The 23,401-nt window shown below is 44.7% G+C and overlaps 1 protein-coding gene across 4 annotated transcripts; it reads left to right on the top strand.

Moving 5' to 3' along the window:
• Positions 1 to 22,747, top strand: LOC109876343 (trinucleotide repeat-containing gene 6A protein-like). 4 transcript variants are annotated; one of them, XM_031814390.1, is made up of 4 exons: positions 9 to 1,176; positions 3,229 to 3,331; positions 7,100 to 7,121; positions 21,981 to 22,746. In XM_031814390.1, exons 2-4 carry the CDS (start codon positions 3,269 to 3,271, stop codon positions 22,292 to 22,294), a joined length of 399 nt encoding a protein of 132 aa, XP_031670250.1. In that variant the 5' UTR covers positions 9 to 1,176; positions 3,229 to 3,268; the 3' UTR covers positions 22,295 to 22,746. The 4 variants fall into 4 exon arrangements, 3 of the variants coding, with proteins under 3 accessions (XP_031670249.1, XP_031670250.1, XP_031670251.1); XR_004206859.1 differs by lacking the exon at positions 21,981 to 22,746 and adding an exon at positions 11,796 to 12,229 and having other exon boundaries at positions 24 to 1,176; XM_031814391.1 differs by lacking the exon at positions 9 to 1,176 and adding an exon at positions 2,065 to 2,098 and having other exon boundaries at positions 21,981 to 22,747.
• The last annotated feature ends 654 nt before the right edge of the window (positions 22,748 to 23,401 follow it).

The raw sequence follows: 23,401 nt of genomic DNA, 5'->3' as shown, positions 1-23,401 counted from the left end.
CTCTCTCATTTAGGTACCTTATTTTGGCATTTCTTGGGGATCCACCTCCCTAGACCATGCACACACACACACACACTAGGGCTGCACAATTAATCGGATTCACATTGAAATTGCAATATGGATAAGATCCATGTCACGTGATATTTTGAAAGGCATCTCAGCCCAGTGTAACGGAGGTTTTTCTAGTTATTTTCCTCTTGCAGTGGCTTCCCCCACACACCAAGCAGCACCGTTCCTCCTCCTCGCTGGTAATTACTAGATGTTTGCATGCTGTTCTGTTGGGTCAAAGGCAGTCAACCGATTGTTCCAAACAAGAACTATGCTGCTTTCAACTTCCCTTCTTAAATAAGTCATTCTCTTTCTATGATTCCGGCAGTTCATCCAAGTGATTTGATCTTTGTTCCACGTCAAATTGCAATCGTAATATTTGGTTTAAAAAAATGAAAGTCCTTGTTTCACAGTCCTTTTACCAGAGTTGTCTTGCACAAGGACCAACTGATCCTGGACAGTTTCCAGTATGTGTAGCCTAGGTCTATGTTTTCCGGCTCAGCCTGTGCCTAGACAGACAGCAGTTTAGCTCAGCTGGGCCATCACTCCATTCCTCTGATACTATGAGACACTAGCACAGTGCATCAATGTTGAATGGAGACTGTGGCTATATTTATCCAGCAGCTGTAGCTAGGCTTAATAGCTGGGCTGTGGGCCCCACAAAAATAAATATTTATGGATCTAATGGGTTAGCCGTGGTATGGAAGCACATCGGAGTTCTGAGGCAAATTTCCATCCACATAATCTCTGGTCTTCAACCCTAAAAACAGCCAGACAGTAGGAGTTGCCTATTAATAGCTCTGTTCTTTCCTGCTGCTGCTCTTTGGAACCAAATAGGCCAACATGGAGAACGCTGCAGCGGCTTATGGCTAGTCAACAGTTTTCCACTTAACACATGGAGCTACATGGAGCACTCAGCTCTGTTCCAAGCTAGTCTGTGGCCCATGCTGTGAGGTAACTCCCGGTGAAGTGTTAAGAGGACCAAAGCCAAGATTAGCCCCCGAGATTGGCTGATTAGCCCGTCGACTGGCCAATCAGTGCATGGCTACGTGGATATGTGAGAGACAGCGTTTTTTGTGTGCGATTTCTTTGAGACATTCGCCAGCCTACACACGTTACTATTATCAGGTCAGTTGTTTTAGCTTAGTTGCTAATTGCCTGCGTGAGCAACTGCACCTCCTTATGTTGTATTGAAGTCTGTGGTAGACTTGCCTTATTGTGCTTCAGCCTGCTTCTCTATGGTAGACTTGCCTTATTGTGCTTCAGCCTGCTTCTCTGTGGTAGACTTGCCTTATTGTGCTTCAGCCTGCTTCTCTGTGGTAGACTTGCCTTATTGTGCTTCAGCCTGCTTCTCTGTGGTAGACTTGCCTTATTGTGCTTCAGCCTGCTTCTCTGTGGTAGACTTGCCTTATTGTGCTTCAGCCTGCTTCTTTGTGGTAGACTTGCCTTATTGTGCTTCAGCCTGCTTCTCTGTGGTAGACTTGCCTTATTGTGCTTCAGCCTGCTTCTCTGTGGTAGACTTGCCTTATTGTGCTTCAGCCTGCTTCTCTGTGGTAGACTTGCCTTATTGTGCTTCAGCCTGCTTCTCTGTGGTAGACTTGCCTTATTGTGCTTCAGCCTGCTTCTTTGCCTTCTGTTTATATTGTATCCTAATGGAAGAAGGGGAGCAGACTGTGTTGGTTATGGTAGTTGTGTTTTTATAGGCTAGGCATTTTTCTCAAACCTTCTCCCTCAGACATGTTGAATTCCAACAAAAACACACCTGATTTGTCTCCCGAGTGGGGCGGTGGTCTAAGGCACTGCATCTCAGTGCTAGACGCGTCACTACAGACACTGGTTCGATTCCAGGCTGTATCACAACCGCCTGTGATTGGGAGTCCCATAGGGCGGCGCACAATTGTCCCAGCGTCATCCAGGTTTGGCCGGGGTTGGCCGTCATTGTAAATAAGAATTTGTTCTTAACTGACTTGCCTAGTTTAAATAAATAAAAAATAACTAATCAAATTTGGTCTTTCTAGAGACTGTGTCAACCCTGATGCCCCGAAGACCGGTGAGTAATATGCAGTGCACTGTGCAGCGGCCTAAAAACCTAACTGACTCTGGATCAGTGCTTAAGGGCCAACATCCACCACCTCTCCACCTGGCTGCACACTCATCAGGCCTCGGGAGCTCTTGTTGCCAGGCGATGGCACGGCATTGCAGCACATGCTTGGCTTACATTTTTAGATGCAATTTCTCATCTCCGGTTCAAGGAAACCGGATTCCAATTTATGTATTTTTCCATGCAGTTATTATTCCCCCATCTCTGTCCTTAATGCTGGAGATTTTTAAGTGAAAAGAGAAAAGGCCTAGGCGTATTAAGGCTAAATATAGGATCGGGACGCATCCCAAATGGCACCCTATTCCCTAACATAGTGCTCTGGTCAAAAGTAGTGGACAATGTAGGGAATAGGGTGCCATTTGGGACGCTGAATACCCAACTCTCCTCTGGAACTTGCTGCTCGCGAAAGGATGTGGAAATGTCAGGTCGTTTTTGTGTGTGTTTTTTTAATGGCTTTGGAGCATGTGTGTGGAGTGGAGGCTTGGCAGGCCTTTGTGTCTGAGAGCTGGGTCCCTACCAGGTAAGATGCAGTACTCTGAGGGATCTGGGGAGTGGCAGTTAGTACTGAGTGTGGCTGTGCCTCACTTTACCTGGGTCATTCAATACTGGTCATAGAGATGTCAGGCAGTGCACTGTATTGTGAATAACAGGGTGAGATGCAGCCTTACTCATCCTACTGAGTCTGGGTTGTCTTGGAGTTGGCGATAGGTACTGACTGGATGTCTGGGGATTGAAGAATGGGGCCTCATATCAAGGGTTTCAGTAACACTAAGAGGACCACAGCTCTGGCCTCCACCAGCACCACAATGCCTCCTAATAATTTCCAGACCACACACAAGTCATCCACACAAGTCAATCCGAGCCAATACAACCCAAGCCACACACACACGCAGGTCAATCTGTTAATGGTGTTTCTATCGTCTGTACATTCCCTCAGTAAAGAGCTGCAGTGAGTAGTTATATCTCTCTGCTTCAGAATGGAATTCATGGGAGGATTCCAGGTGTTCACGTGCAGACAGTCCTTACCTCGCCAGCAACCGCGTTGTAAAACATGTCTGTCTTTTGATCCTCTGTTCCAGCCGAGAGAAGAAGCAGGGAACACGAGACCAGAACCATTTGATGGAAGAAAAGAAAAAGAGAAAGCAAGAAGAAAAGAAAAAGAAGGAAGCTGCTCAGAAAAAGGTGTGACGTCATATGGTTCTTGTTGTTTGGACACACTTCTATCATACTACCTCATACAGCACCAACCCCTGTTTTTATCATACTACCTCATACAGCACCAACCCCTGGTTTTATCATACTACCTCATACAGCACCAACCCCTTGGTTTATCATACTACCTCATACAGCACCAACCCCTGTTTTTATCATACTACCTCATACAGCACCAACCCCTGTTTTTATCATACTACCTCATACAGCACCAACCCCTGGTTTTATCATACTACCTCATACAGCACCAACCCCTGGTTTTATCATACTACCTCATACAGCACCAACCCCTGGTTTTATCATACTACCTCATACAGCACCAACCCCTGGTTTTATCATACTACCTCATACAGCACCAACCCCTGGTTTTATCATACTACCTCATACAGCACCAACCCCTGGTTTTATCATACTACCTCATACAGCACCAACCCCTGTTTTTATCATACTACCTCATACAGCGCCAACCCCGGGTTTTATCATACTACCTCATACAGCGCCAACCCCGGGTTTTATCATACTACCTCATACAGCGCCAACCCCTGGTTTTATCATACTACCTCATACAGCACCAACCCCTGTTTTTATCATACTACCTCATACAGCACCAACCCCTGTTTTTATCATACTACCTCATACAGCGCCAACCCCTGTTTTTTCATTACTACCTCATACAGCGCCAACTAGAGGTCGACTGATTAATCGGAATGGCCGATTTTTAATTGGGGCCGATTTCAAGTTTTCATAACAATCGGCGTTTTTTGACACCCATTCTGGCCGATTACATTGCACTCCAGGAGGACACTGTGTGGCAGGCTGACTACCTGTTACGTGAGTGCAGCAAGGAGCCAAGGTAAGTTGCTACCTAGCATTAAACGTATCTTATAAAAAACAATCAATCTTAACATAATCACTAGTTAACTACACATGGTTGATGATATTACTAGTTTAACTAGCTTGTCCTGCGTTGCATATAATCGATGTGGTGCCTGTTAATATATCATTGAGTCATAGCCTACTTCGCCAAACGGGTGTTTTAACAAGCGCATTCGCGAAAAAAGCACTGTCGTTGCACCAATGTGTACCGAACCATAAACATCAATGCCTTTATTAAAATCAATTACAAGTATATATTTTTAAACCTGCATATATAGTTAATATTGCCTGCTAACATGAATTTATTTTAACTAGGGAAATTGTCACTTCTCTTGCGTTCTGTTCTGTGCAACAGAGTCAGGGTATATGCAGAAGTTTGAGCCGCCTGGCTCATTGCGAACTGTGTGAAGACCATTTCTTGCTAACAAAGACCGTGATTAATTTGCCAGAATTGTGCATAATTATAACATTGAAGGTTGTGCAATGTAGCAGCAATATTTAGACTTAGGGTTGCCACTCGTTCTATAAAATACGGAACAGTTCCGTATTTCAAAATGATAGTTTCCGGATTTGACCATATTAATGACCTAATGCTCGTATTTCTGTGTGGTATTATATTATAATTAAGTCTCTGATTTGATAGAGCAGTCTGACTGAGCGGTGGTAGGCAGCAGCAGGCTCGTATGCATTCATTCAAACAGCACTTTCCTGCATTTGCCAGCAGCTATTTGACTTAAAGCCCATCAACTCCAGAGATTAGGCTGGAAATACTAAAGTGCCTATTAGAACATCCACTAGTCAATGAAAGGAAATACAAATGGTATAGAGAGAAATAGTCCTATAATAACTACAACAAAAAAACGTCTTACCTGGGAATATTGAAGACTCATGTTAAAAGGAACCACCAGCTTTCATATGTTCTCATGTTCTGAGCAAGGAACTAAAACGTTAGCTTTCTTACATGGCCCATATTGCACTTTTACTTCTCCAACACTTTGTTTTTGCATTATTTAAACCAAATTGAATACGTTTCATTATTTATTTGAGACTAAATGTATTTTGATGTATTATATTCAGTGTTCATTCAGTATTGTTGTAATTGTCATTATTATAAATATATATAAATAAAAATTGGCCGATTTAATCGGTATCTACATTTTTTTGTTCCTCCAATAATCGGTATCTACATTTTTTTGTTCCTCCAATAATCGGTATCTACATTTTTTTGTTCCTCCAATAATCGGTATCTACATTTTTTTGTTCCTCCAATAATCGGTATCTACATTTTTTTGTTCCTCCAATAATCGGTATCTACATTTTTTTGTTCCTCCAATAATCGGTATCCACATTTTTTTGTTCCTCCAATAATCGGTATCTACATTTTTTTGTTCCTCCAATAATCGGTATCTACATTTTTTTGTTCCTCCAATAATCGGTATCTACATTTTTTTTGTTCCTCCAATAATCGGTATCTACATTTTTTTGTTCCTCCAATAATCGGTATCTACATTTTTTTGTTCCCCCAATAATCGGTATCTACATTTTTTTGTTCCTCCAATAATCGGTATCTACATTTTTTTGTTCCTCCAATAATCGGTATCTACATTTTTTTGTTCCTCCAATAATCGGTATCTACATTTTTTGTTCCTCCAATAATCGGTATCTACATTTTTTTGTTCCTCCAATAATCGGTATCCACATTTTTTTGTTCCTCCAATAATCGGTATCTACATTTTTTTGTTCCTCCAATAATCGGTATCTACATTTTTTTGTTCCTCCAATAATCGGTATCAACATTTTTTTGTTCCTCCAATAATCGGTATCTACATTTTTTTGTTCCTCCAATAATCGGTATCTACATTTTTTTGTTCCCCCAATAATCGGTATCTACATTTTTTTGTTCCTCCAATAATCGGTATCTACATTTTTTTGTTCCTCCAATAATCGGTATCTACATTTTTTTGTTCCTCCAATAATCGGTATCTACATTTTTTTGTTCCTCCAATAATCGGTATCTACATTTTTTTGTTCCTCCAATAATCGGTATCGGCATGAAAAATCATAATCGGTCGACCTCTAGCACCAACCCGCGTTTTTATGGTACTACCTCATACAAGCACCAACCCCTGTTTTTAATGGTGTAGCTTTACACAAAGCAAGATGATGATATCAGCCTCTACCCTGTGCCCTGCTCTCTTCCTCTCCTCTTTCACCCTCCCTCGCTCCCTCTGCTCTGAACCGTGTCAGTAAGTGATCCCTTTCCACTCCGTTGGCTAAACAGGCTAATGTGTCATGCTGCTTCTCTTTATCACATGCAGCCTCCTGTGAGGCTGAGGAAAGCAGAGCTGAAGGGGGGAGCTGGCCAGCGTGTGTGTGTTCCTGCATACGCCACTGTACCTGTGTGTGTGTGTGTGTTGTCTGCCTCTTTCACTTTCTGGCTAACTAATCCACATGACCCACCAGGCAAAAGCCCCTAAGCTCAGCCGGTGGAGGGATGAACATAAAACATGTAGCATTATAATAGGCTAATAAGAACATTTCCCTGAACATTCTGTTCCAATGGAATTGGCTGGCTTTCAGTCAGAGCAAGGCTGAAGTGCAGGCAGCCAACCCAGTAGCATGCTAACGCTAGCAGGCTAACTCCGAGAGAGGAGACCTTGTCTGTTGCATTAAATATTGACATAAAACACACACTTCAGTTAGGACTCCTTTCTTTATTATGTGTATTTGACAGGGACAATAGGCCTACACATCAACATTTCAATAAATGTGGCAGTTTTATCCAGCCAGCTCATTTATCTGTAGTCCCTTGTACTTAAAAAAAAAATCTGTTGCTAATATGTTCTTCCTCTTTCTTTCCAGGTCACTGAACAGAAAACCAAAGGTGTGTTGTTCTCATCTTTTCCAACATTCTGCAACCACTCCTACCTCCTATTACCTTAGACTGACTGACTGATTGAAAAGAGAGGGGGATGGAGGGAGAATGACAGTCGGAGCAACAGAGAAAGTGAGAGTATGCACAGTGTGCACTTAGCTGGCAGGGTTTTGAAGTGAATTGAACCCAGAGCACTGTAGATAGAACACATCCTCTCACTTCCCTCTGTGCCAAAGCTCTTAATGAGCGAGAGAGAAGGACTGGCGAGAGGGAGAGGACCTGTTATGTGGTGTGACTGGCCAGATGGGGCCAGGAGGGGCTTATGTTTTGAGAGAAAGTCTCTAGGAAAGCTCATTAGGGCATCCGTTAATGGTCCTGTAACGGCCTTCTAGCACTTAACAGGAGGTTGGGGAAGTGGGGGGTTTAAAGGTCAAGATGAGGAAGGGACATTTTAGTGTAATAACCCTACAGGGTATAGTAGGCTGCAGGACTGCATCTACTGGAGTCTGTCTGTGCTGCTGAGCTGCAATAATGATTAGTAATCTGGGTTAGTTAGCTTTGTTAGCCTGTTTCCATCCAGTTAGCTTTGTTAGCCTGTTTCCATCCAGTTAGCTTTGTTAGCCTGTTTCCATCCAGTTAGCTTTGTTAGCCTGTTTCCATCCAGTTAGCCTGTTTCCATCCAGTTAGCAGTAATCTGGGTTAGTTTTCTTGGTTAGCATGTTTCCACTAAGCCATGTATGGCTCAAAAGTCCCATGAAAGCTGGCTGTGACACATTAGAATGTGGTGTTGACTGTTGAGAGCAGCGTCAGTGTGAAAGTGCAGGATAGGGGTAACAACAGGCAGGGAGAGGCCACCAGCGTAATACTGCACTTTTCTACTGTGGTTGGAATGGGGAGGCCCAACCTGGGTCTGGAGGAGGAGAATATATATGGGGGTGGATGGAGGAATAGAGAGAGTGGGGTGAAAAAGGCAGAAGGAAATTCACCTGGCTTGTCACAAACATATTCCTGAGAAGGAAATGACAAAAGTGAAAGAAAGGGTCTGAAAGAAAGAGACTGCAGGAACAAAGTACATGAAAGAAACTGAGAGAGTATTGTGTGAAAGTGAGCGAGAACACACTAGTTTCCTGTCTACAGTTTACACATACAGTAAGCAGTGTGCATCTAGATCAACATAAAAGGCACATGTGTACCCACATGGCTAAGGCATACAGTACATTCATATAAATAAGTTCCCTCTGCCTCACCGACCTCCACTGGGACTGTGTATGTAGTATAGGCACTCATACAAACACAATTATATCAATGCATAGGTCAACAGACTTTTATGAATACATTAGTACAATCACATGTGCATCTGTATAAACCAGGGATATTCAACTCTTACCCTACGAGGTCTGTCGCCTGCTGGTTTCCTGTTCTACCTGATCATTAATTGCTCACACCTGGTGTCCCGGGTCTAAATCAGTCCCTGATTTAGAGGGAAACAATTAAACACAGTGGAACTGGCTTTGAAGTCCAGAGGTTAGTTTGAAGGGGGCTAGATTGTCACATAAAAAAGTTGACAAGTACACACAGACACACGTGTCCTTATGTTTACAATTGGCTCATTCACCCCCTCCTCTCCCCTGTAACTATTCCCCAGGTCGTTGCTGTAAATGAGACCGTGTTCTCAGTCAACGTACCTGGTAAAATAACAGATAAATGTATGGTTTCCATCAGCCAGTCCCTAGTGTGAAAGCAGCACGTATTGCCTTTGGTGATAGTCTTCTACCTCTACAGTGTCTTCCTGGCTGTGGCCTAGTTACAGCTCATCAGCCTCTCTCCATGCAGTTCTGGTTCATAGCCACTTCTCTGTCTCTATAGAGTGAGAGGTATTCTACCACTACCATCCAGGGTTACAACACAACCATGCCTTAGTTTCTACCACCACTACCATCTAGTGTTACAACACAGCCGTGCCTTAGTTTCTACCACCACTACCATTTACAACACAGCCATGCCGTAGTTTCTACCACCACTACCATCTAGTGTTACAACCTTGCCTTAGTTTCTACCACCACTACCATCTAGTGTTACAACACAACTATTCCTTAGTTTCTACCACAACTACCATCTAGTGTTACAACACAACTATTCCTTAGTTTCTACCACCACTACCATCTAGTGTTACAACACAGCTGTGCCTGAATCTCTCCTGTCTATGGCAGGTAGCATGCCCCCACCCCATCAGACACCAGTCCTCCCTGTCTACTGGACCATCACCCATGTGGAGGCATTTTCTCCCTGGCGCTGCATGATGAGGGGATAGTGTAACATAGGGATACATACCCGGTAACTATGATAGCATGGACAGCATCCATTCCAGACGGAGCTGCAGCCACCACATTTACATAGCGCCATAAGATCACATTGTTATTCCAAATCTGCGGCGACACAACGCTGTGTCGATTAATTTGATTAATTTGCCGTTTCACATTGACTTAATTACACCCAGCGCTTTGTGTCGCAGCAGAGCCATAAATGGCAGTGTATTCCGGAGGGAATTTATTTATTCCACACGCTGCCGTCGCTGTCATGTTGTCTCTTCAGCGGCTAAACGCTATGAGAATGAATACAGTGAAGATGGATATTAGCCAATCACTGAGCAGAGGCAAGGGGGGCATTCATTCAGTTGTTTATGCTGTATTGTCTAGGAGTATGTTTAGGTTAGAGCTGATATATGTCTTGTTGAGATTGTATATAGCAGAGGAGGCTGGTGGGAGGAGTTGTAGGAGGATGGGCTCATTGTAATGGCTGGAATGGAATAATGGAACGATATCAAACATGGAAACCACGTGTTTGATTCATTCCATTCCAACCATTACAATGAACCCGTCCTCCTATAGGTCCTCCCACCAGCCTCCTCTGGTATGTAACTGTATCAGACCAAAGTTTATTGCATCTAAATGCTTATGTTACTAGCTCCAACAGTGAAGCAAAATGGCTGGCAAATCACATATGTGATGTGAATTATACAAATGACTGAGATAGGACAGTGGCTGTATATGAGAGCTGTCATTAGGCATCACGTAGTGATAGATGCCTGTTTATTTTTCACTCACTCACTCACTCGTAAGGATTCATATTTTCCTGACAATATGCCAAGTTTCAATACCAGGAATAATTCCAGTGCCCACTTTAAAGTGTTTAAAACCAAGATATGGTCACTATGCCAGGATTCTCCCCCAAAAAGAGGGGAGCTGTGCCACCTTGTCGGCTTGGCAGCGCCGCTATGTAAAGATTTCAGCGCAAATGAAACTGATGTTTATTGATGATAGTTACTCGATCTTTGATCGCCAATGACATTGTTGTGAATTGCGGAACAAGTTGTTCATAAATTCTGACCTTTATCATGTTCCTCAATTATTTGAGTGCATTTCAGCACATCTTGACACAAAGCACACCCGGAGAATAGTGTTGTCCAATCATAGACTTTGTAACAGCAGTCGAACAAGTAAAATTACCAACGTTGTTAAGCTTGCTAGATAACCTCCTTCAACGAATGACAGAATATCTCCTATATTTGCCTAATGGAGTTGATGATTATACAGACAGCAGATCAGCTCATCAGTAACTGGGAGATGAAGAGTGGAACTTGATATTTCATTTATTTATCTTAATGGGGACCAACTCTGTTTTAGAAATATCCATATCTACGTTTGTTGATTCTCTACAGAAGCTCTCGTATGGGCAGCAAGTACGAGACAGCGCGGAGGAGATGTGCTAGCAGTATTTTCACATGCATAGGCCAGAGACAAGATTTGATCATGTAACCTATGGACTACAGAATGAAGTTAGGAATTTTCATGCCAGACTAGAGTTAGGATTTTAGGTTTCAGTATGATTGGGACTGGATAGGAAAATGGGCTGGGCTCTAGGACAGGAGAAGATATACTTTTCTCTCATGCCTCTGAATTGGTAACATAATTAATTTCTGTGACAGAGATGCCTATTTAGTGAATTGTGCATAGGCCTGTGAAATGTGTGACTGTCAAAATGAGAGCGCGAAGAGGCCCATGTTATTTTGTAGGCCTACTGTAGCCTGCTGTAGATGTTTCCTGTAGGGTTTATTAACTGTGTGTGGGCAGCGTGTGCAGTCCCCCAGGGTTAATTATGTGCTGCACATGTTGTGTGTTTTGTGGAATTGCATTAATGCGGCATTGGGGGGGGAATGTTGTCGGCTAATTTCACGGGTCTTGTCATTTTGTTTTTGGGGAAACTGTGACCAGTTATCCATGTTAATACCTACTCCTAGGTTCTCCAAGCCAAAGCCGACATTTCCAGCGACCACTCCATAACCCACACTAGCTTCAGGAAGACATTAATCTATAGCTGTGTACGTTGAGGCGAGCAGGCTGAGTGTAAGGCTTGCGCTGGCTGCTGAGGGAGTTGTGGTGGGATGATGTATGGGGTGGACAGGCAGGGTTGAGTGGGCAGGTGAAGTAGCAGTGGAGTGTAGGAAACTGGGCAGTCAGGTAGAGGAGTTGGACTTAATGGGTTCCTGGAATAGGGGACGCAGTGGGCCAGTTGGATCTCTCATTAGGTCAGTTGTATAACATTGACACTTTGTCACACACACTCCTACGTGTGTGTGTGTGACTGAGAGTTCCACCTCTGAACAGGTCTCTCTCTCTCTCCCAGCCACCAGCTGCAGCTACTCCCCAGCACATTCCACCAATGTTTTATGATGGGGAAATGGTGTGTGTGAAAGAAAAGTCTCCTGTCCTGCTAACCTGAACCAGCTCCAGTCCCTGTGCCTTCATCCTGTCTGTCTGGCCTCCATCTTGGGTGCACACAAACACTCAAAGCCTTAAAGCTGCAATATGTAACGTTTTGGGCGACCTGACCAAATCTACATAGACGTGTGTTATAGATCAGTCATTCTCATTTAAATCAAGTATAAGAAGCGGTATACTGTATCTGTTCTATGTGTGCTATTTCTATGGTTCCGTTCTTAAGTGTCGTTTTTGCATATTTTACTTTCGGTTTTGTACACCAGCTGTAAAAACAATATTTTGGGTTATGGAAAATATATTTCATAGCGGTTGAAATGGTACAATGATTCTCTACATTATACTTGCTTGTTTTGTCACAAACTGAAATTAGGCAAACTATTAGAATTTTAGAAACCAGGACATGGTGGGGTGATATCTGCATAGTGCATCTTTAAAATGTTTTAAATTGTTGAATAAAGGTATAGTTACATTTCAATATACAGTAGTCAGACCAAGGTGTTTTGAGTCCTCCTGCCTTTTACAACTTTATATGAGTTATCAGGAGCCCTCAGAGAGCTGTTCCTCTAAACTACAGTCTTCCTGCTTCTCAGACCTCTGAGGGATCAGGAGACCTGGAAGAGAGCTGTTCCTCTAAACTATAGACCCCCTGCCTCTCAGACCTCTGAGGGATCAGGAGACCTGGGAGAGAGCTGTTCCTCTAAACTACAGCCCTCCTGCCTCTCAGACCTCTGAGGGATCAGGAGACCTGGGAAGAGAGCTGTTCCTCTAAACTACAGCCCTGCTGCCTTTTTAGAACTCTATATGAGTTATCAGGAGCCCTCAGAGAGCTGTTCCTCTAAACTACAGTCCTCCTGTCTTTTAGAACTCTATATGAGTTATCAGGAGCCCTCAGAGAGCTGTTCCTCTAAACTACAGTCCTCCTCCCTCTCAGACCTCTGAGGGATCAGGAGACCTGGGAGAGAGCTGTTCCTCTAAACTACAGTCCTCCTGCCTCTTAGAACTCTATATGAGTTATCAGGAGCTCTCAGAGAGCTGTTCCTCTAAACTACAGTCCTCCTGCCTCTTAGAACTCTATATGAGTTATCAGGAGCCCTCAGAGAGCTGTTCCTCTAAACTACAGTCCTCCTGCATCTTAGAACTCTATATGAGTTATCAGGAGCTCTCAGAGAGCTGTTCCTCTAAACTACAGTCCTCCTGCCTCTTAGAACTCTATATGAGTTATCAGGAGCCCTCAGAGAGCTGTTCCTCTAAACTACAGTCCTCCTGCATCTTAGAACTCTATATGAGTTATCAGGAGCTCTCAGAGAGCTGTTCCTCTAAACTACAGTCCTCCTCCCTCTCAGACCTCTGAGGGATCAGGACACCTGGTAGAGAGCTGTTCCTCTAAACTACAGTCCTCCTGCCTCTCTGACCTCTGAGGGATCAGGACACCTGGGAGAGAGCTGTTCCTTGAAATTACAGCCCCATATTTAATCAGGATTAATTAAGCCCTATCATCTCCACCTCCCCTCTGAGGCCCTCTGCTCAGTATGGCAGCTCAGCTCAACACGCTGAGGAGAGGAGGGGGAGACAGACGAGCCCTTCAGAGACCCTAAGGGAGAGACACACTCCACACACAAACATGGACGGATACATGCGTGTAAATGCACACACACTCGTTCTTATATGATTGTTACATTAACCTCCGTCTCTCTTATCTTGTTTTCAGATCAGTATCTTTATACAGTGTTCTTCTGTGATGAATCGACTTGCTCATCTGGTTCTGATTAGGCCTGGTATCTATATGACTGACGTTACCTGTATGCAACAGATGTTTTTTTTTTTTTGCCAACATTGACTGTCATTCATTGGTCTGCATTGTGAAGATATTCAATACTGTTTTCAGCTCTATTGCACGCTGCCCTCTTGGTAAGGCCATGACACATCCCATCCTTTTCTTGGCTGCATTCTATTATTACATCCATAGCTTCCCTGAACCCAATATGCCACAGTATTAAAGTCAACCCTTGTAGTGACTTGCTTTCCAAGACCCGCCACTGCTGTGAAATGGAGTTGAACACTTTTTCTCCTGAACGCAGCCCATTATAACAGAGAAGACCTTGTAATTAATCTCTCCGATCTACCCATGTGTTTCCCCCCCCAAACATTGGGCAATAGTAGCCTGTTTAGAGCAGTGTGAGCTGTTGTCGGGGCCTCGGGTATGAAAGCTCTCCATTCAGTTCCTCTCTCTGGCCGATTTTAAAGACGTAAGCTATGGAAAAGCCTATAATTGTGTGTGTGTGTGTGTGTGGCCCGATTTGATGAGTGGAGAGCAGTCTGCATGGTGCGAACACACACAGACACTGAGACAGACAGATTAAGGGCACCTCAAACTTCAGACATTTGGCCTCCTTTTTTTACTTGTGTGGCTACGAGCCAAATAGCTTTGCACTTCTGTCATCTGATGAAAATGATGTTTCACCAATGTCTTTTCTGTGAAGGAAAACTATAGTTGCACCCCGATCACTATTGAAGCTAAAAACACTGACTTTCAAAATAAAACCCAGGTGAAAATGGTTTGAAACACAGAATGTTTATTTATATTTTTTTGATTGTGTTTTGAAAATGCAGATTTTTGAACTCTTAACGTGACCCCTGGTGTGTGTGAGATCGTCAGAAAATGAAGGGCTCTTTTAAAGTGTAAAATGGGATCCCATTCCCTTCCTTTGCGTGAGGCTGTAGGGTCTCAGGGCCGTAGTTTGAAGTGCATCTTTGATGAACTGGGAATCCACATAACTCTCTCCAGCTGACGACTGTGTATCTTATCAAACAGGCTCATCGCACAGCTTAGAACTGTGTAATCTCTTTTTCTCGCTTTCCATCTCCTACTTTTTTCTACCTCTTTCACTGTATTCATCACACCTCATAGACATAGAAGAATAGGGGTGCAGAGGAAGAATAGGGGTGCAGAGGAAGAATAGGGGTGCAGAGGAAGAATAGGGGTGCAGAGGAAGAATAGGGGTGCAGAGGAAGAATAGGGCTCTAATTGTAAGTGGATTAGAGGGAGGGCTGGATTCAGAGAGAGAGACACAGACAGACACGGGGGTGGTGGGACTGTGACACACTATTCTCTGCACCATGTTGTGATTGGTGTAGCCAGAGAACAGACCGCTAGCCCCGCCTCTTTGCTCCCTCCATCCGTCCCCAGTACTTCTAGAAGCATCTACGTCAGAGAGACCATCACTCTAATACTGTTCTATTTAAAGGCGGGATGTAGAATACTCCCCGTTTTAACAGGAAAATCCCCTCTGAATCAGCAGCAGGGAGAATTAGCCAGCGTAATGTATATGCCTTCCATCTGCTTGGCCTAGTGTAGCCATCTTTGGTTATAAACAATGAGGAATGGATGAACGAGGAGGGAGGTAGGGAGTAGAGGAGAGGTAGAGAGAGAGAAGTCTAATGCGAAGCACACTCTAGCTCGAGCTTTCCTGCCTGGTTCCTATGCTGCAGGCAGGCTGAGGTAGAGCTGGAGCTGGTCAGGGGGCTGGTGGCAACAGCTGTAGCCCACAATGATTCTCTGCTGCGGGGGCAGAGGGAGAACCAGGGGGGAAATCACATTTTAAAAATCAAATCAAATGTTATTAGTCACATGCGTCGAATACAACGGGTGTAAACCTGACAGTGAAATACTCTCTTACGAGCCCCGAAACAACAATGCAGTACAAATATGAATAAGAAATAAAGGTAACAAGTAATTAAAGAGTAGCAGTAAAATAACAATAGCGAGACTATATACAGGGGGGTAACGGACAGAGTCAATGTGTGGGGGCGCCGGTTAGTTGAGGTAATATGTACATGTAGGTAGAGTTATTATAGTGACTATCCATAGATAATAACAGAGAGTAGCAGCGGTGTAAAATAGGGGGAGGGGCAATGCAAATAGTCCGTGAAGCCATTTGATGTTCAGGGGTCTTATGGCTTGGGGGGTCTTGCTGTAGGAGGCCGAGCAGTGCTCTCTATGGTGCAGCTGTAGAACCTTTTGAGGATCTGAGGAACCATGCCAAATCTTTTCAGTCTCCTGAGAGGGAATGGGTTTTGTCATGACTGTCTTGGTGTGCTTGGACCATGTTAGTTTGTTGGTGATGTGGACACCAAGGAACTTGAAGCTCTCAAACTGCTCCACTCCAGCCCCGTCGATGAGAATGGGGGCGTGCTCTGTCCTCTTTTTCCTTTAGTCCACAATCATCTCCTTTTGTCTTGATCATGTTGAGGGAGAGATTGTTGACGTTGTTGGTGATCAGGCCTACCACTGTTGTCATCGGAAAACTTAATGATGGTGTTGGAGTCGTGCCTGGCCGTGCAGTCATGAGTGAACAGGGAGTACAGGAGTGGACTGAGCACGCACCCCTGAGGGGCCCCTCTGTTGAGGATCAGCGTGGCAGATGTGTTGCTACCTGCCCTTACCACCTGGGGGCGGCCCGTCAGGAAGTCCAGGATCCAGTTGCAGAGGGATGTGTTTAGTCCCAGGGTCCTTAGCTTATTGATGCATTCTCAAATAGGTGTTCCTTTTGTCGAGGGGGGGAAAGGGCCGTGTGGAGTGCAATAGAGATTGCATCTTCTGTGGATCTGTTAGGGCGGTATGCAAATTGGAGTTGGTCTAGGGTTTCTGGGATACTGGTGTTGATATGAGCAATGGCCAGCCTTTCGAAGCACTTCATGGCTACAGACATGCTACGGGTTGGTAGTCCTTTAGGCAGGTTACCTTAGTTCCTGTGCCCACTATGGTGGTCTGCTTGAAACATGTTGGTATTACAGACTCGGACAGGGAGACATTGAAAATGTTAGTGAAGACACTTGCCAGTTGGTCAGTGCATGCTCGCAGTAAACATCCCGGTAATCCGTTTGGCTAAGCGGCCTTGTGAATGTTGACCTGTTTAAAAGGTCTTACTCACATCGACTGCGGAGAGCATGATCACACAGTCTTCCGGAACAGCTGGTTCTCTCATCCATGTTTCAGTGTTATTTGCCTCGACGCAAGCATAGAAGTAATTTGGCTCATCTGGTAGGCTTGTGTAACTGGGCAGCTCTCGGCTGTGCTTCGCTTTGTGGTCTGTAATGGTTTGTCAGCCCTGCCACATCTGTCGATGTTCGGAGCCTGTGTAGTACGATTCGATCTTAGTCCTGTATTTACCCTTTGCCTGTTTGATGGTTCGTCGGAGGGTATAGCGGGATTTCTTATAAGCCTCCTAGTTAGAGTCCCACTCCTTGAAAGCGGCAGCTCTAGCCTTTAGCTCAGGGAGGAGGTTGCCTGTAATCCATGGCTTCTGGTTGAGGTATGTACGTTACGTACGGTCACTGTGGAGACGACGTCATCGATGTACTTATTGATGAAGCCTGTTATTGCCTATTATTGAACATGCAACTCCTACAATGAAGCACCTAATAAAACTTAATTTTCAAAGATTTACCCAAATGCAATTAGCGGGAAACACCGTTCTCAACAGAACACCTAATGTGAGCAGTTCCATATGTGACAGAGATGATCATCTCTTTTAGAAACGTAGAAAGAGGGGGGGATCTAATAGCAGCTACTATGATGGGTTGCTAATATGACTAGGATAATGCATTTGGCTTCTGGACAACAAAAGAATGTTGATATGAAAACCAATAAAATAATTGCCTCCCCGTTTCTATGGATGGGTTTTCACAAGGCTACTTTGATGCAAGGGAAGACTGATTTATTTGACGTAAAGTGAAAACCTTCAGGTTTCAACCTCACACTGCAAAGTGGTGGCTGATGTGCTGATAGTCAACGGTAGACAGGCTATAGCCTATGCTGCTGAATTCACTCCAGTAGCCTACGCAGGCTTTTTGCGGAGCTACTCTTGTGCTGTCTGACAGATGGTAGGCTATTCCACTCCTCAAACTAGGCTGTGTATGCTGTGCGCCTGTGATAAATTAAAATGCATGACGACAAGCAAGACCGGTTAAATGTGTTTTTGGGCGCTAACCGATTAACCGGTAACATCCCTAATGCAAACGTATTTGAGAAAGTATTTTCTAATAATCTATCATTGAGTAAAGGTATTTATTGGTGCTTTGATAAGATATTTGAATTGAAGGTTATTTGTGGATGTGAATCTAAATGTACTTTTTTATTTTAAGGTTGTTTCGATTTGGGGCGGGGTGGGGTGGGGTCACCAGAAATTCTGGCCAAAATGGGGTTACCCCAGTCTCAGGGATGGCTAACTCTGGAAATTCCTTTGTCTCTACACAGTTAGGTAAATCTGCCGTTAGTTTTTTTGCACCTTACTTGTGAAAAAAATGTATGTTTGTTTGTTTTCCATGACTGTGTTGTGTATCTCTGCTTTTCATGTTGTATTAATGTGTATATTTTTGTAATTACAGGCCTCTTTATAAGAGACCTTGGTCTCAGTATGACTCCCTGTAACAGAGACCTTGGTCTCAGTATGACTCCCTGTAACAGAGACCTTGGTCTCAGTATGACTCCCTGTAACAGAGACCTTGGTCTCAGTATGACTCCCTGTAACAGAGACCTTGGTCTCAGTATGACTCCCTGTAACAGAGACCTTGGTCTCAGTATGACTCCCTGTAACAGAGACCTTGGTCTCAGTATGACTCCCTGTAACAGAGACCTTGGTCTCAGTATGACTCCCTGTAACAGAGACCTTGGTCTCAGTATGACTCCCTGTAACAGAGACCTTGGTCTCAGTACGACTCCCTGTAACAGAGACCTTGGTCTCAGTACGACTCCCTGTAACAGAGACCTTGGTCTCAGTACGACTCCCTGTAACAGAGACCTTGGTCTCAGTACGACTCCCTGTAACAGAGACCTTGGTCTCAGTACGACTCCCTGTAACAGAGACCTTGGTCTCAGTACGACTCCCTGTAACAGAGACCTTGGTCTCAGTACGACTCCCTGTAACAGAGACCTTGGTCTCAGTACGACTCCCTGTAACAGAGACCTTGGTCTCAGTACGACTCCCTGTAACAGAGACCTTGGTCTCAGTACGACTCCCTGTAACAGAGACCTTGGTCTCAGTACGACTCCCTGTAACAGAGACCTTGGTCTCAGTACGACTCCCTGTAACAGAGACCTTGGTCTCAGTACGACTCCCTGTAACAGAGACCTTGGTCTCAGTACGACTCCCTGTAACAGAGACCTTGGTCTCAGTACGACTCCCTGTAACAGAGACCTTGGTCTCAGTACGACTCCCTGTAACAGAGACCTTGGTCTCAGTACGACTCCCTGTAACAGAGACCTTGGTCTCAGTACGACTCCCTGTAACAGAGACCTTGGTCTCAGTACGACTCCCTGTAACAGAGACCTTGGTCTCAGTACGACTCCCTGTAACAGAGACCTTGGTCTCAGTACGACTCCCTGTAACAGAGACCTTGGTCTCAGTACGACTCCCTGTAACAGAGACCTTGGTCTCAGTACGACTCCCTGTAACAGAGACCTTGGTCTCAGTACGACTCCCTGTAACAGAGACCTTGGTCTCAGTACGACTCCCTGTAACAGAGACCTTGGTCTCAGTACGACTCCCTGTAACAGAGACCTTGGTCTCAGTACGACTCCCTGTAACAGAGACCTTGGTCTCAGTACGACTCCCTGTAACAGAGACCTTGGTCTCAGTACGACTCCCTGTAACAGAGACCTTGGTCTCAGTACGACTCCCTGTAACAGAGACCTTGGTCTCAGTACGACTCCCTGTAACAGAGACCTTGGTCTCAGTACGACTCCCTGTAACAGAGACCTTGGTCTCAGTACGACTCCCTGTAACAGAGACCTTGGTCTCAGTACGACTCCCTGTAACAGAGACCTTGGTCTCAGTACGACTCCCTGTAACAGAGACCTTGGTCTCAGTACGACTCCCTGTAACAGAGACCTTGGTCTCAGTACGACTCCCTGTAACAGAGACCTTGGTCTCAGTACGACTCCCTGTAACAGAGACCTTGGTCTCAGTACGACTCCCTGTAACAGAGACCTTGGTCTCAGTACGACTCCCTGTAACAGAGACCTTGGTCTCAGTACGACTCCCTGTAACAGAGACCTTGGTCTCAGTACGACTCCCTGTAACAGAGACCTTGGTCTCAGTACGACTCCCTGTAACAGAGACCTTGGTCTCAGTACGACTCCCTGTAACAGAGACCTTGGTCTCAGTACGACTCCCTGTAACAGAGACCTTGGTCTCAGTATGACTCCCTGCTAAAATAAAGGTTCAAACATGTTTTTGTATGACACCGTTCTGTGCTCTTCCCCCTTACTGTGGGCCTCCCGGTTACATAACTGTGTGTGTGAGCTGTTCACCGTTCACTGCACAAACATTGGGCTGTGGTCAATGGAGCAGCACCGTTCCCATACAGCGTCGTACGCAGAACCCACACATTTTCTGTGGGTTACTTAATCAATAAGGCCTGGGGGGTGTGTGGTATATGGGCAATATACCACTGCCAAGGGCTGTTCTTGGGCACAACGCAATACCACAACCCCCCCGAAGTGCCTTATTGCTATTATAAACTGGTTACCAATGTAATCAGAGCAGTAAAAAAAAAATGTCATACCTGTGGTATATGGTCTGATATACCACAGCTGTCCGCCAGTCAGCATTCAGGGCTCAAACCACCCAGTTTATAATGAGCTTTTTACTTTGTGAGAATATTTAGCCATAGGATTGTTTCCTGTCTCACACATTGATTCTCTCGTACTGTAAAACCGATCACAATCTCATGCTGGTTTGTTTGGCTTCTGGTCTGTGTTGCTGGATCCTGCTGATGTTTTTACTAGTGTTGCCATACCAGATCTTTCTCTCTTGCTCCCTCTGGCTGTGTGATTTAACAGGCATGTCTTTGTTTAGACCGCATCCCACTACTGTCAATGTGTGTCTGTGATCATTCCTCTATTCCCAAGTTATTTCAATCACAATTTTGGTGAATTATTTTTTGGGGAAGCGTAACAAAACAGTGGAACATAAAACAATTAGAAACAGCTTATTGATTAAGGAATTCGTCAGCTTCTTTTGCTGTGTTTTTAACCCTTTGTCTTTTACCCTCACCATGTTTTCTACTCAATACACTTACACATTAACATATTGGTAATTGAGCAGATGTTCTTATCCAGAGCGACTTACAAGCATCTCTTTTACTTGGTATAATAGGTTAGCGCTCTCATGCTTGTGTCCATTTCAGGAGGACCTTTCTAGTGCCCGAAAATAAAACGCTAATTTACTAGCATGGTAAAAATTATCATCCATTTAATGAATTAAATGGAAGAGCGGCACTAGGCTCTTTGCTGACTATCACATTTATTTTGAAAGCACCAGTACAGAGATTAGGACCAGAATACATCTCGTTTCAATAATGCACCTGATGCCTGTCATTCCAAATCTGATCCTCTTGCTACTTGGCCTCTCCTCATACGGATTGAGCCCTGACCTTTTTGAGCACTTCCCCTCTGTTGCTAATACTTAAGGTGCTAGCCTACAAAACTGCTAATATTGAGCCCGGAAATGAATGAGTACAGTACTTAGCATGCTAGGCTGCTAAAAAGCTAAAACAGTTGAGGCAATACATGAAAATAGTACTTAGCTAGCATGCTTAATGGTGCTTGCTAACTATTGCTGAGGAAATTAATGAGTTGAGTAATTAGCTAGCATACCATGCTAAACAGTGCTAGCTGGCTTATGTTAATGCTAGACTGAGGAAGTGGGCGAGTGGAGTTTGTCATAGGGGCTGGAAGCGTAGACATAATAGACGGTCAGGGTGGAATGTAAATGTGAGAAGGAGAAGTCACGGCTAGGTCAGTAGGATGGGTGGGGGGGTTACAGAGGGAAGAGTAGCTCTAAAACTGCCCTCTTTTTCCAGGGTTAGGATGTGATTGTCTTTATAAACACTGATCTAAGATCAGTTAGTGGGCTTTGCCTTAAGCCTACTAATGCTTAAGATGGAGGGATGGTGAGCTGATGATGCCTCGGTATCATCAGACTGCTAAGCATGTGGATGTGTGAATGTTTGTGTGTGTGTTGAATAAATCAAAATCAGCTTCTGCCTGGTGCCTTAACTTCCTGCCTCCTCTCTCTTCCCTCCACAGTGCCAGACTCAGCCAAGCCCGGCCCCACCCCTCCTCCCCCCGCCAACCCCAGTGCCACCCCGTCTGTGCCCCCCACCAGCAGCAGTGGCAGTAATGGCAAGCGCGCCCCCTCCAGTGCCCAGCAGCAGTCCCAGCCCTCGCCCGCCCAACAGCGTTACCCGCCAAGAGAGATCCCTCCGCGCTTCCGCCAGCAGGAGCACAAGCAGCTGCTGAAGAGGGGTCAGCCGCTGCCCCCTGGGACCCTTCCAACTGTACCAGGACGCCCCGAACCTGACTCGAGTCAGAAATCCTCTGGTGCATCGCACACAGGTTAGCACTTTACTTTGAGCTTTTTCCTTTGTGACCTTTTGACCTCTGGGAATGTTCCACAACCCTGAACTTGACCACAGTTGACTGTCCAACTTATTTTCTCTGATTATGTGTTGTACATTTTATTTAGTGGAGCTTTTCCGGGATTCATATCTTATATTGATGATAGTTCAAGTGTTTCCCCGTATTTTGTTTAGTTTGCCACTTTGCATTCTCCTTTTAGATATGTATAGTGTATGTCATTGTTGTTTCCTTGCCTGTTTCCTTGGGTCTGCTGTGTATCACACTGTGCTTCAGACTGCTGTCTAGTTCACCTGCAGGGCTGTGTGCACCGCTGTGTGGGAGGATCTGTTGTTGTGTTCGTTGTTTGTTTTGAATGTGCTCTACCTGGCCTGGGATTCTAAATATAGAGAGTAAATTACAGCAGGGGGCCACTGTGGAGGGGCGGAGAGTAAACACAGCTGGCGTGTGTGAGAGATTTGATCTGATTTAAACAACCTGAAGACCAGTCTAAAGATTTCAACTCAGTCATACTTAGTTACTATAAGTAAAGTTTGTGTGTGCAGGGTTTTTTCTGCATAGAAAAGTATTGAGCGGGCCGCCTAATAGTGTTGCATGGTATACAGCCCAGACTCCCAGTACAGGCTAAGTGGAGCTAACATGATGTAGCCCAGACTCCCAGTACAGCATGAGTGTGGAGCTAACATGATGTAGCCCAGACTCCCAGTACAGCATGAGTGTGGAGCTAACATGATGTAGCCCAGACTCCCAGTACAGCATGAGTGTGGAGCTAACATGATGTAGCCCAGACTCCCAGTACAGCATGAGTGTGGAGCTAACATGATGTAGCCCAGACTCCCAGTACAGCATGAGTGTGGAGCTAACATGATGTATACTGAACATTCTGTACCTTTTCAATACTAGAACATGAAAAATGGTTCGGGACTAGAATTTATTTTATTTCCGGTACTTCTGTCAAATGTGTCTCATTGATCAAGTCTATCTATCAGCGCAGCCAATGTCCACCTTATAGTGCGAGTGCACCGTGCCTGCTCCACTTAGCCTGTACTGGGAGTCTTGGGCTGCATCATGTTAGCTCCACTTAGCCTGTA

Source organism: Oncorhynchus kisutch, unplaced genomic scaffold (genome assembly GCF_002021735.2).
Source record: "Oncorhynchus kisutch isolate 150728-3 unplaced genomic scaffold, Okis_V2 Okis06b-Okis10b_hom, whole genome shotgun sequence".
NCBI classification, from domain to species: Eukaryota; Metazoa; Chordata; class Actinopteri; order Salmoniformes; family Salmonidae; genus Oncorhynchus; species Oncorhynchus kisutch.
The sequence above is the reverse complement of the archived record's forward strand: the minus strand, read 5'-3'. Positions and strand labels throughout refer to the sequence as shown.

Bases quoted from the DNA above. Each gene is read 5' to 3' on its own strand.
- LOC109876343 (XM_031814389.1), top strand. From the start codon at position 1,090: ATGGCTACGTGGATATGTGAGAGACAGCGTTTTTTGTGTGCGATTTCT. The intron at 1,177-3,228 runs GTCAGTTGTTTT...CCTCTGTTCCAG, and splicing joins ACACACGTTACTATTATCAG to CCGAGAGAAGAAGCAGGGAA.